Here is a 12,959-nt window from a genome sequence, read left to right as displayed (position 1 = left end):
CCTCTCTGAATATCATCCAATTGAAGCTGTGTACCCCAACCCTCTCGCGTCTAACGAGGCAGAGTGTGCGAGTGAGAAAGAGAATGAGTAGCGGGTCTCTTACTGTAGGAGGCGGGGGAAGCAACTGAAAATTCATTTCTTCATTCTGGCTATAATTATGACCCGATCTGATTCAGATTCCCTACAATACTGCGTTTTTAGTTTTATCGTATCTTTAAAATTGTGCCTGCCACAGATTTTCGTCCTTTGTGGGGACGGAAGGGGGCGGGGCGTAATATCACATGAGTCTGGACCAAATTTGGTGCCTAGCTTACTTGGCGCAACAAGTGTACAGACGATATCACATGAGTCTGGAAGACAAAATTTGGTCCAGACATGCTCTCTAGCTTGGCTATAGATGCTCATCAAGAATATATCCTTTAGGGTCGGAAACGATTCCTTGTCTGCGTTGCACACATCCACTTTTACAACAAATCTAATATACCTCTTAACTCTTTTTTAAAAAAAAAAAAAACACAAACAGGAGGAAGACACCCAGATTTCTGCGGGTTTTTCTCACTAGTGCGGCCGCCGCGCGGCCCCAGTACACCTTACTCTTTTTTGAGTACATTATACATCTAACATGTAGATTCCTGAAATCAGCATCAATAGCCGAGTCGATATAGCCATGTCTGTCTGTCTGTCTCGATGAGCGCCTACATCTCAGAGACTATAAGAGCTAGGGCAACCAAATTTGGTTTCCAGACTCATGTGATATCACACTGCTGCAAGTGTATTTCAAAATTACATAGTAGATGTAGATAGCAGATGTAGCAAAAAAAATTTAATATGTGAAAAAAAATATTTTTTAATTCTAAAATTCTAAACATTATAAGCTTGTCGGGGGCAGAAAATCTGGGTGCTCTTCCTCCTGCATTGTGGCACTTGAGCGCAGTGAGCCGCGGTTATGTGTTCTCTCTTTCAATTCTGTGAGCAAACTGAAAACTCCTTTTCTCGTTTTCTTCTTTTCGCTTACGCAATACATGACACCGTATTGCATCATCCAATTGCTCTCTTTAGCAATTCCCTTTTGATCCTCCTCTCTCTCAGAAGCACCGTACACACAACCGCGCCACACTCGGCTGAGACGACTTTCTTTCTCGTTCTCAAACCTCGCTCTCAGCAACAATGCGAATAGAAGGAACAAAGGACAAATTACTGCGTAGTTTCTGTTCTCCTTTATTGACATAGTTTCTTAATTCTATACATTTCTGTTTACATTTTCATCAGTTTTCATACATCTTCATTATACATCTCCGACACGGCCTTCCTGACTATACACGTTGGTATCATTCTTACTTTACTTCTCTTTTCATCTTTCAAGATCATTCAAAAATAAAAATTAAACAGCACACAACTTCATATATTGTGTCTTCAAATGTCGGTTTCGCAGGCTTCTTACTTTATCTCTCACAGTGAGCCACATTAAACTCGCAACACCACGTCAGCCGCGCCACACGCCATGTCAGAACACTTCCGATTCTATACTTGTGCCTTCGACTTGACCTGGATCATTTCTCTTAGTAGCTCGTACTCTTCTGCGCAAACCCGCCCACTTGGCTATTCTCGTAATCAAAACACAGTTACAGGCTCTTGCCGCACCCTTGCGACGCTTTGCACCTCCAGTGCCACAATCTACTCAGATCCAATGTCCATCACACATCCCACATACCTGGCATGAATATTGTTGACTAAATCTAGCCCCTGCGTTTGATACTTTCTTCACCTCTCTTAGGTGCGAGAACGGGTCTTACGACCAGAGTCTTTTTCACCACTGTCGTTTTTCTCAACATTCTCGTCAGAAATCTGCTCATCCGGCAAACTTCGCAAACTCTCGTGCGAATACTTATACGTTCGCTTACTGGTCAATGATTTCAACAGGTATCGGGCACCTTCCAGCAACTCCGCAACCACAAAAGGTCCTTTGAATTTAGGATCCAATTTTTCTGATGACGTTCTTCACTTCTAAGCAAGACATGATCCCCAACCTTGTGTTTTACTATCTTGGCCTTATTCCTATCAACTCGCCCCTTTTCATATTTCGCATTATTTTCCATATTTACTTTGGCCTGAGCTCTTGCCTACTTACAATCCATTTTAGCTTCATCATTTATAGGCAACAAGCCCATTGGCCTAGCCTCTCTTCCAATCAATAGTTCTAACGGTCTAAATTTCGTTACCAGGTTTGTCGTACAATTCATGGCTGTCTCTATACCTGTCTTCATATATACCTCTTCACCTGTCTCTATAGCTGTCAACATACTTTTCATTGTGCTCATGACTCGTTCAACCTGGCCATTGGCCCTACTTGCACCTGTCGCTATTAAATGTAATTCAATTTTATGCATTGAACAGAACTCTCGAAATCGTCCAAAAGCGAAACTCCTGCCTTGATCTGCAATGATACGATTAGGTACCCCAAAAAGCGATATGGTCGATTTCACAACCTTAATACAGTTTTCTGCATCCAAATTCAAAGTATGATATATTTGAACAATTTTAGTGAACGTATCAATTTGCACTATGACATATTCCTTGGTATCATTTTTACCACTCAGCTTTCCACTTATATCAATATGCACAGTATGCCATGGTATTTCGACTTTCGGAATTGGATGCAATTCCATTTGAATCTTTCCTGATGGAGGCTTTGATAGTTTGCATGTTATGCAGTTCTCTACGAATTTTCGTAATACTTGGACATGTGTTCAAACCAATACTGCTCATAAACCTTATCTAACGTTTTCTGCCACCCCAATCTGGCGTATCTCTTCATGCTCAACCTTCCAAATAAAACCATTAATTTTAGAGGTTAACTGATATAAAGGTTTCATCTGTTCAGAAAACTGTGGGACAAACTTACGGAAGTAAGATGCTAAACCTATAAAGTGTCTCAATTGTGTAACAGTTATTGGTTCAGATAGTCCAGCCAGAGCTTGTATTTTCCGCGGATTTGGTTCAATACTACCGTCTTTGACCAAGTATCCAAGATATTCTATTTCAATTTTGAGAAATGAGCATTTTTTTATATTAAAGGAAAATCCTGCTTCCGGTAGAGCCTTTAGCACAATTCCCAATCTGTCAAATGCTTCCTCTTTTGACCTCGCGACTATCACTACATCATCAATGTAAACAATTGCATAGGAGTACGCCAAGTCCCCCAGTGCTCGCGCTATAGCTCGCTGAAAAATCGAAGAGGCACTTTTTTTTTTTGGGCCCTCGGGAGTTACAAAGGCGGTTCGCTCTATGGATCCTGCATCTATGGGAATCTGATAAAACCCACTGGCCATGTCTAAGCAAGAAAAGTATTTACCCCCACGCAATCTGTTAACTTGATCTGATATCAGCGGCAAAGGGTATTTGTCAGCCACTGTATTTGAATTGAGCTCTCGATAATCAACGCATAAGCGATCACTGCCATATTTCTTCTTAATTAATAAAATTGGACTAGCGAATGGAGAATTACTTGGACGTATTACATTTGCCGCCAACATTTCCTTGATTTTATTTCTTACTAATTCTTTTTCATCTACGCCAAGACGATATGGACGCCTCTGCACAGTCTTGTTGGCGTCTAATAAACGTATTTCTAATTCTCCAGTCGTGACACGTCTACTCGGAATTCCAACAATGAAATTTTCAGAATATAGATTAAAAATGTTGTTAAGTTTACACTTATCATTATCATTTAAATCAAAATTATCGTCAAATAGCTTATCGTAATTTGTAATGGTTTCATTGGAAATCGCATTAATCGCTGGAAATATTAAATTTATCAGCGTCCATCGTTATGCCGAAGCCAAGAGCTAAAATTTCACAACCAATCATTATGTCATGTTTCAAACGCTCGCCCATAACTACATTAAACATAATTTCCAGATTAAATTGACAAATTTGTATAGTAGACAGTATATGTAAATTACATCGTACAACGTTTTCACCCATTCCTTTCAGAATGACTAAGCTATTAATTCTTTTTCCAGCTAACTTGTCTGCTAACTTTTCCTTGATGAAGGAGCACTCGGTACCCGAGTCGAAGAAGAATGGAAAGGGCTCACCAAATTGATATAAGATTCCTTTGGGCTCCAACACTGCACAGACGTCCACTCGTTTCTCGTTCACACTGCTATTCGATGCCGACGTACCCTTCGTGCATGCGGATGCAATGTGACCGACGTTTCCGCATTTAAAACAAGTCACTCCAGTCCTCTCTCGACCCGCCAATGGTTTTCCATACGATGGATTTGACTTTGATTGTTCTGCATTCCTCTTACGGCATTCCAGCATTTTATGTCCGGGATTCCCACAGTAATGGCACTTCATGGGAGTGTGTGCCTTGAACCTCTTCTTATCGGGACTGATCGAATGGTCTGAAGCCGAATACTCGCTTCGCTTGCTGTATGCAAATGCTTTCAACTTCAGCTGAAGTTCATTTCTATTCGTTATATTGGTGGTAAAAAGTAGACGTTGCAGTCTGGCGTCGATTGGCGACGTGTGTGCCAATACGAAAGACACTGCTATTTCTTTGCTGCTGTCTCTTTGAATTGTAGCCAGGTTATGCCAGCAAAGCTGATCTGAGCAAGCCATTGGGAAGCGCTCCCTTCTAGTGCTCCGCTCAGTGACATAACCAGTGCGCTGCCCTCCAGAGGATGCTCCGTCAGGATCATATCAGCTGTTTTGACCCATGCGCTGGTATCAACTTCAGCCGCGTCTGGATTGAACTTTGGCAGTCTCATTGATTTTTCACTTGATGTAGTTGAAGCAGGCTTCTGTCATTGTTTTTAAAATTTCTATAAATGTTTGGTTTTGTGCTTCAAGTAAAGATCGCCATTCACTGTCACGCTTCTCCTGGGCCTGAGCCGATCCCACTTCTGATGTCGGGGGCAGAAAATCTGGGTGCTCTTCCTCCTGCATTGTGGCACTTGAGCACAGTGAGTCGCGGCTATGTGTTCTCTCCTTCAATTCTGTGTGCAAACTAAAACTCCTTTTTTCGTTTTCTTCTTTTCGCTTACGCAATACATGACACCGTATTGCATCATCCAATTGCTCTCTTTAGCAATTCCCTTTTGATCCTCCTCTCTCTCAGAAGCATCGTACACACAACCGCGCCACACTCGGCTGAGACGACTCTCTATCTCGTTCTCAAACCTCGCTCTCAGCAACAATGCGAATAGAAGGAACAACGGATAAATTACTGCGTAGTTTCTGTTCTCCTTTATTGACATAGTTTCTTAATTCTATACATTTCTATTTACATTTTCATCAGTTTTCATACATCTTCATTATAAATCATCTCCGACAAGCACAAAATGCCAGCTCTTTACTAATGCTTCCTTGACTCCTTTCTTTCATCCTAGTTTTTTCCGGAAGGAAAATATGGCCCCTCAAACTTTCTCACGGTCCCGATCCAGCCGCAGGTCGGATCGCACATGGGCACGAGGGAATACCTCCTTCCAATGCCGAGTGTGTCCAGGAGTACACCCATTGAGGAACTGCCGGAAATTTATCCGCTTGAGCGTCGAGGAGAGACTCCGAGCCGTCCTCCTACATAAATATTGCTCAAACTGCCTGGGTCACGAGCACTCGGGCAAGGACTGCAGCAGTGGAGACTTGTGTAAGGTGTGCACCCGCAACCACCACAAGCTGCTCCACATGCCCGGGAATCGGCGCCCTGCCGGCTCCTCTTCGGCACCGTCGACTTCACCACCTCCGTCTTCCCGCGCCGAGCCACGCCCTCGTCTTCTGGTCAGCCGCCCTGTCATCGGAAGTCCAGCCCCGACAGCAAACTCCTTGCTCCAACACCGGATCATCACCGTCCTCCCGACGGCACTGGTGGTCCTCGCAGTGCAGCAAGGCACTAAGGTGATGGGTGCGCTGATCGATCCCTGCACGCCAGTCAGCTGCATCGACGCCGAGGTGGCCAGGGAGTTGAAGTTGCCCACCACCTGCATCGGGGACGAGAAGGTGTGCACCGCCATGATCCGGGCTAAGACAGGAGACTTCCAAGTGGAGGCCGTCTTTAAAATCGAGCCCCGTCTGCGCGTCCGTACGCCGATCCGTCCACTGAGCGACACCGTCCGTGCTCGCTTCGACGACCTGAAGTTGGCCAACGAGCAGTTCCACAAGCCGACGACCATCTCGCTCGTCTTGGGTGCAGATCTGTATCCAAGGGTCATCCAACCTGGGTTCCTCGCCCGCGCAGTCGGCCTTCCCGTGGCTCAAAGCACGGTGTTTGGATGGATCGTGTCTGGTGCGTGCACGCAGACGTAAGAAAATCTTTGCAATCCTGCAACGGGGCGGCGGGGCAACCGCTCTGTGGGCATTCCAGCCACACATCGCTGTTAGAGTTCCAGCTACACAAGCGGTCGCCCTCGCTCTCGCCCTCGTACTTAAGAGCATTTTACCCCACGGCGACGCGCTCTCGCGCGCATACTCACCACGCTTGCGCTCCCGCAAAACGGCCGGTCTATTTGCACGCGATCTTTGTACATTTTATATATAAGTGATTAATCCTACAAATATACATTGAAGAAATTGGACCAATTGGATCGTCTTTATTTTGGGAATTGATCCTGGGACTTCGCAGCGCCTCTACGCTCAAACAGCATCAAATATGGGATCAGCGAAGTCAATATAGATTTGCTCCCAAGGTGTTGTTGCTGAAGGCCAACTATGGTACTCTTTTGGTATTGCAGGGCAATTACATTTGCAGATGCTGCATGATTCAGCAAGGTTTTTGATGTCTTCGTCGATGTTAGGCCACCAAACATGTTGCCTGGCTAACTGCTTCATTCGAAAAATGCCCCAATGTCCCTCATGTAGAAGTTTCAGGATATGGGCACGTAGACTGGTTGGAATTACTATTCAATTTGTCTCTTTATGAAGGCATAGCAATTGCTGGTTGGAGCAAACTTACGATTGAAGTAAGGCAATAAGGTTTCATTACCAGCTTCAAGCTTTTCTGGCCATCCTACAGATACATAGTGCATGACTTTCTTGAGAGTTTTGTCGTTGTCCATGTGTTTGAGTATGGTTTCTGAATTAATCGGTGGTTTAAGTTCCTCTACAGTGTGGCAAGCTTCCTCTTCTTTGTCGAATTCTGGATCTGTACGCACTGGCAGTCGTGAAAGGGTATCTGCATTGCCATCTACAGATGTGGATCGATACTGAATATCGAAATTGTAGGCCATGAGTATTATAGCCCAGCGTTGTAGCCTGTTTGAAGTCATCAATGGAAGATGCTTGCCTGGGTTGAAAATGGTTACAAGCGGCTCATGATCGGTTATTAATGTGAACTTCCTTCCATAAAGATATTATGGACAGGCCCTCGTTTTCGTTGCTTCGAAGCCTCATCCAATTCCATTTGAAGATATGCATCTTTTACCGTGACGAATGATGTGAAAAAGAGCTTCTTTTGTAGGCAATGGATACTGCTCTATATCGATTTGTGCGTTGACTGCTTGCTTAAAGCCACCACAAATCCGAATCGCTCCACCCGGCATAGGTGCAATCACAATGGGAGATGCTCAATTGCTGAACCTGATCGGCTTCCAAATTGCGGCCTGTGTTAATCTGTTTGCTTCTGCCTTAAATTGGTCCATTTGCGCTAACGGAATTTGACGGATTTTATAAAACTTTGGTAATGCCGAAGATTTTAAAAATATACTGGCTTTAAAATCTTTAATGATACCCATGGCAGGCTCAATCACTTCGTTCTATTTATTAGAAATGTCACGTATTTTGTCACTGTTCGCCTCATTAATGTTTGCTACTTGCATGATATCGAACCCGAATGTATTAAATTTGCATGTTTGCTACAATGATTACCACTTCTTTCTCTTTTTGACCACACTTTGCACACAGTGTGCAGCTCCCCTAGCAATGGTATTGGTGTGTGTCCAAACGCATGTAAAACTCGGGAACACTTGTGCAATTGCGGCTTATTTAACAACGAGTATGTATTCTTGTTGATCACTGAGGCTGTCGCTCCTGAGTCCATTTGAAATGAAATCACTGTATTTAGAATTTCGAGATCACTTATTTTTTTATTTAGTTCACTTTTTTTTACTAGGCCCGTGACGCTGTGCACTGCTTCAATGGTGTCAATTTCGTTTGCTTGTTTATTGTTTTTTTTTTGGCCTTGCCATTTACGTTTGTCTTGCTTTGACATACATGCGACAGATATATTACCCTTTCTACCGCACTTGTGACATACGGCATCGCGAAACTTGCAGCTCTCTCTTGCGTGAGAGACGCGGCAACCCGAACACGGTTTTAGTTCATTTTTTCAGGGCTTGGCATCATTTTTCTTGGCATCACTTTTTATACCCGTACTCAAAAAAGAGTTAAGGGGTATATTAGATTTGTGGTAAAAGTGGATGTGTGTAACGCAGAGAAGGAAACGTTTCCGACCCCATAAAGTATATATATTCTTGATCAGCATCAATAGCCGAGTCGATATAGCCATGTCTGTCTGTCTGTCTCGATGACTATAAGAGCTAGGGCAACCAAATTTGGTTTCCAGACTCATGTGATATCACACTGCTACAAGTGTATTTCAAAATTACATAGTAGATGTAGATAACAGATGTAGCAAAAAAATTTAAAATGTGAAAACAAAATTTTTTAATTCTAAAATTCTAAAAATTAGAAGCTCAAAAATGTATATACTGACTGAGTACGGGTATAAATAAAGTCGCGTCCCCAGAAGCGACTCACACGTTTCTTCTCGTTAGTTTTAGATAGACGCATTAATTAAGCGTCGTTTAAGGTATTTTTTTATTAAAATCTATGGATAAACGGTCAACTTGCAGCCGTTTGACCAAAACGACTCAAAACTAATTTTACCTGAAAAATACCGTTGCTGGTCCAATGCCAAAGGAACACGTTCAGGTACCAAAAATTCAACCCCTTTTCATCCATAGATTTCAATTAAAAATACCTTAAACGACGCCAAATTAATGCGTATATCTTAAGCTAGTAGGATATGTTTTCTTTCTATATTCGTGCAATGTATTCCCCGACCCATTCTGAATAGAATAAAAACAATAAATAAAATGAGATCTGCAGGAATAGTTATTTTGTGTCTGAATAGGTGCTTACGAATACCACTACTCAACAAAATCTAAATTTTTTTCCTCAAGGAACAAGCCAACTTTTTTTGATAAATTTTGGGCTTTAAAATGTTTTAAAGAATTATAGTTTTTTTATTATTTGGCATGACTTTTTTAAGTATTTTTGAAAAACTGGTATCTTTTTTATGATTTTTTCTGAGGTAGCGGTTCTTTTCTTCAAATAAAATAAGTATCTGGTTGTAAAGAACTTTACCTTTTTAAAAAGTTATTGATGCAGCTAGAAAAAAAATTTTAAAAATTAACTTTTCAGAATGGCGAAGTTCTTCACAACCAGATGTAAGATAGTTAAGTTATGTGAAAACAGAAGCGCTTTCTCTGAAAAAAATCTTAAAAAAAAAAAAATTTTAATAATTCTTAAAAAAAGTTCTGGCCATAGAAAAAAATATCATAAAAAATTTCTAAGCTTCAAGTCTTTCAGAAAGAGTTGGTTTGGTTCCTTCTTTTTAGTACACATACAAATATATACGTACCCAACTTGTGCTACAGCAGCTCCAAACAAATCAGGACGTTGATTGATACACGTTCCGACAAGAAGGCCTCCGTTTGAACCTCCTTGAATAACCAAACGGTCTTTAGACGTGTAATTATGACCAATTAAATACTCAGCAGCTGCTTGGAAGTCGTCAAACACATTTTGCTTATTAAACAAACGACCACCATTATGCCATTTTTCGCCATATTCTCCACCACCTCGCAAGTTTGGATAAGCCAACACTCCATCAAATGTATCTATAAACATAAGTCTTTACGATTGGTTAGAAATAAACACAATATTAAATAATATTATTAATATACTTACCCAGAGAGCCCAAAACATGGTAGCATGCTAATATTAAAGCCACCGTAGCCGTACAGAAGGCAAGGTCTCGGCTCAATAGTATCTCGTTTCATACGAATTATAAACATTGGTATCTTAGTACCATCCTTACTTTTATAAAATATCTGTTCTACTTTGTAGTTCTCTCGACAGAAACCTTCCAAATTAAGCTTTATTTCGCGAAACACTTTTGGCATGTGTTCTGGGGTTTGAAAATCGAATTGATAAATACATCCAGGACTCAAAAAGGAAGAAAAATTATAAAAAATTTCTGAATACTTCTTTTTGCCTGAAGTTCCTACAATGGTACCAATATCTAAGTCGAATACACGCAATAGTTTTCCAGTTCGAAGGCAATTGGCTTGCAAAACAGTCTAAAACAAGAAGTAATCGATTATTTCTAATATTTATTTTTTTGATTTAATTTTTTTACTTTTACGTCTCTTATGTAACATAACAGAAGCTTGTCTTCATCCACGCACCTAACCCAGTCTAACACATCACTCTTGTGCTCCTATGTGATTAAAAATACGTATTTTGATTAGGTATAATGTTATTTTGTCCTTAAAAAAAATTGAGTACTTACTGCTATTAGAGTTTTCCAATTTTTTTCTTCTGGTTTCTCGAAGTCAATGATTATAACTTGATAATTGGGTGCCAATTTATTTGTACGAAAATATACCTTTGTCCCTTCGTTGGTAACATACTAAAAAGCAGGTACAGGAAGGAAAATATTAAAATAAATGTAAATATTTACATGCACGTTGCATATGTACATTTTAAACCGCTATCAATCCCCGATTGAAGTTTGGTCAAAATCAGAGCAATTTATCAAACAAGTTCGTATGGCTCATATGTAGGTACATACAGTTGTGTTCAATGAAATAGTAGCGCCGTACCTCACTTCGTTCAAAACTCTTTCTTATTTCTAGTAGTAGTAGTAGAAGTAGTAAAAGAAGTAGTAGTAGTAGTAGTAAAATTACTAGTAGTAGTAGAAAAGTAGTAGTTGTAAAAGTAGTAGTAGTAGTAAAAGTAGTAGAAGTAGTAGTAGTTCTTTATTATACCCGTACTCAAAAAAGAGTTAAGGGGTATATTAGATTTGTGGTAAAAGGGGATGTGTGTAACGCAGAGAAGGAAACGTTTCCGACCCCATAAAGTATATATATTCTTGATCAGCATCAATAGCCGAGTTGATGTAGCCATTTCTGTCTGTCCGTCTGTCTGTCTGTCTGTCTCGATGAGCACCTAGATCTCAGAGACTATAAGAGCTAGGGCCCCCAAATTTGGTTTCCAGACTCATGTGATATCCCACTGCTACAAGTGTATTTAAAAATTTTGCGCCGCCCCCTTCTGCCATCACAAAGGACGAAAATCTGTGGCAGGCACATTTTTAAAGGTACGATAAAACTAAAAACGCAGTATCGTAGAGAATCTGAATCAGATCGGATCATAATTATAGCCAGAATGACGAAATTCATTTTCAGTTGCTTCCCCTGCCCCTTCCAGCCAACGACAACACAACTCATTTTCCATCTCGCTCGCATACTCTGCCGCGTTCAGTGCGCGAGCAACCCCTAGCGGAGGAGATGTATAATCTAAATGGTACATGTATAATCTACATGTTAGATGTAGAATATACATAATATATGTAGATTTAGATAACAGATGTAGCAAAAAAATGTAAAAAAAAAATGTTCAAAAATGTTAATACTGACTGAGTACGGGTATAAGTAGAGTCGCGTCTTTAGAAGCGACTCACACGTTCCTTCTCGTTTTTTAATTTGTTTTAAGGATAAATACAAATATAAATAATTATATTAAATTTTCGAACTATTCTGTTGGCGTGGCTGGGATGCCGTTCGCCCTATTAATAGTGTTACTGAATTTTATTTATGATATTTTCGCCTACTCTAAAACCGCTCTCTCAATACATTCTCTCCGTAAAGCAACATTTCCTTAACGAAATGTGCCAGTTCGTGCCAGCCCGTTCCGTTGAGCAGGGCAGTCAAGCCCAGGACTGTTAGAGTTGGACTACCGCAGTGTTTTACCATGATCTCCTTTAGGATGGGACATGTCGCAAGAAAGTGCATAGTATCCTCCGGTGCGCGCATATTGCACAGCGTGCACTCTGCTGTAGCGGGACTTCTGTATGGGAACGCGTTAAGTGGTAGAGTTTCTGTGCGCTTCGCTTCCCAGCTCGCGATGAAATCGGTTTTGTTGTTTGTCACATATTAAAGTACTTTTTTTGGGAGTCGATCGTCAGACATATCCATTACTTTGGATGCATAGCTGAAATGTTTTTGCAGCGTATATATAAATACTGCCGAGAGACCAGTTTCCAGATGGATTGCGTACGTCGGCGTGTTTTGTGGGAGTCTAAAGATTTTTGTAATATAAAATCGCAGGAGTTTTTCTGCTGCTTCATAGCGCTCGTGTCCCCACACCCTCGCTGCATAGCCCATTATAGTTTGTGCTGTTTTTTTCCAAGCAGCTGTTTCCATGTGCAATTTAAAGCAACCTTAGCGTCCGCTCGCTTGTTTTGCACATGCTTCTGAAAGCTCATATTTTGGGTTAGTGTGACTCCCAGGTACTTAAACTCACGGACCGTTTCCAGTATCTCTCCATTGAGGGTCCACGTTTCGTGCTGTGCCCTGCGGCCTCTACCATCTTTTATCACCATGACTTTTGTTTTTTTGGCGTTGATTCTTAGGCCCCAAGTTTGGCAATAATTTTGCATGGTGTCGATAATTTCTTGCAACATGGTGTGCGATGCCGAGATTACCATGTCGTCTGCGTACATAAGTACCTTGACGTTCTCCATTCCTATATGTACTCCTCCGGTCAGGAACGCGATATGTCGTCCACGTACAGGGAAAATAGCAGTGGGCTTAGCAGACATCCTTGCTTTACTCCCAGGTTGCATGAGAACCATTCTGACAGATTATTGCCGTTCCAGACCGCGGCCGTGT

At 41.4% G+C, this 12,959-nt stretch overlaps 1 protein-coding gene across 1 annotated transcript in view; it reads right to left on the bottom strand.

Annotated features, from left to right (window-relative positions):
- LOC111078216 (prolyl endopeptidase) overlaps positions 1–12,959 on the bottom strand; it is an 87,907-nt gene that overhangs the window by 26,790 nt on the left and 48,158 nt on the right. Inside the window, exons 5-8 of the mRNA XM_022372791.2 lie at positions 10,577–10,696; positions 10,424–10,504; positions 9,973–10,364; positions 9,644–9,916 (exon numbers count right to left, since the gene is read on the bottom strand). Of these exons, the coding sequence (XP_022228483.1) occupies positions 9,644–9,916; positions 9,973–10,364; positions 10,424–10,504; positions 10,577–10,696 (866 nt within the window). The remainder of the gene's footprint in view (positions 1–9,643; positions 9,917–9,972; positions 10,365–10,423; positions 10,505–10,576; positions 10,697–12,959) is intronic.

This window comes from Drosophila obscura, unplaced genomic scaffold (assembly GCF_018151105.1).
Source record: "Drosophila obscura isolate BZ-5 IFL unplaced genomic scaffold, ASM1815110v1 contig_31, whole genome shotgun sequence".
In the NCBI taxonomy this organism is placed as follows: Eukaryota; Metazoa; Arthropoda; class Insecta; order Diptera; family Drosophilidae; genus Drosophila; species Drosophila obscura.
The sequence above is the reverse complement of the archived record's forward strand: the minus strand, read 5'-3'. Positions and strand labels throughout refer to the sequence as shown.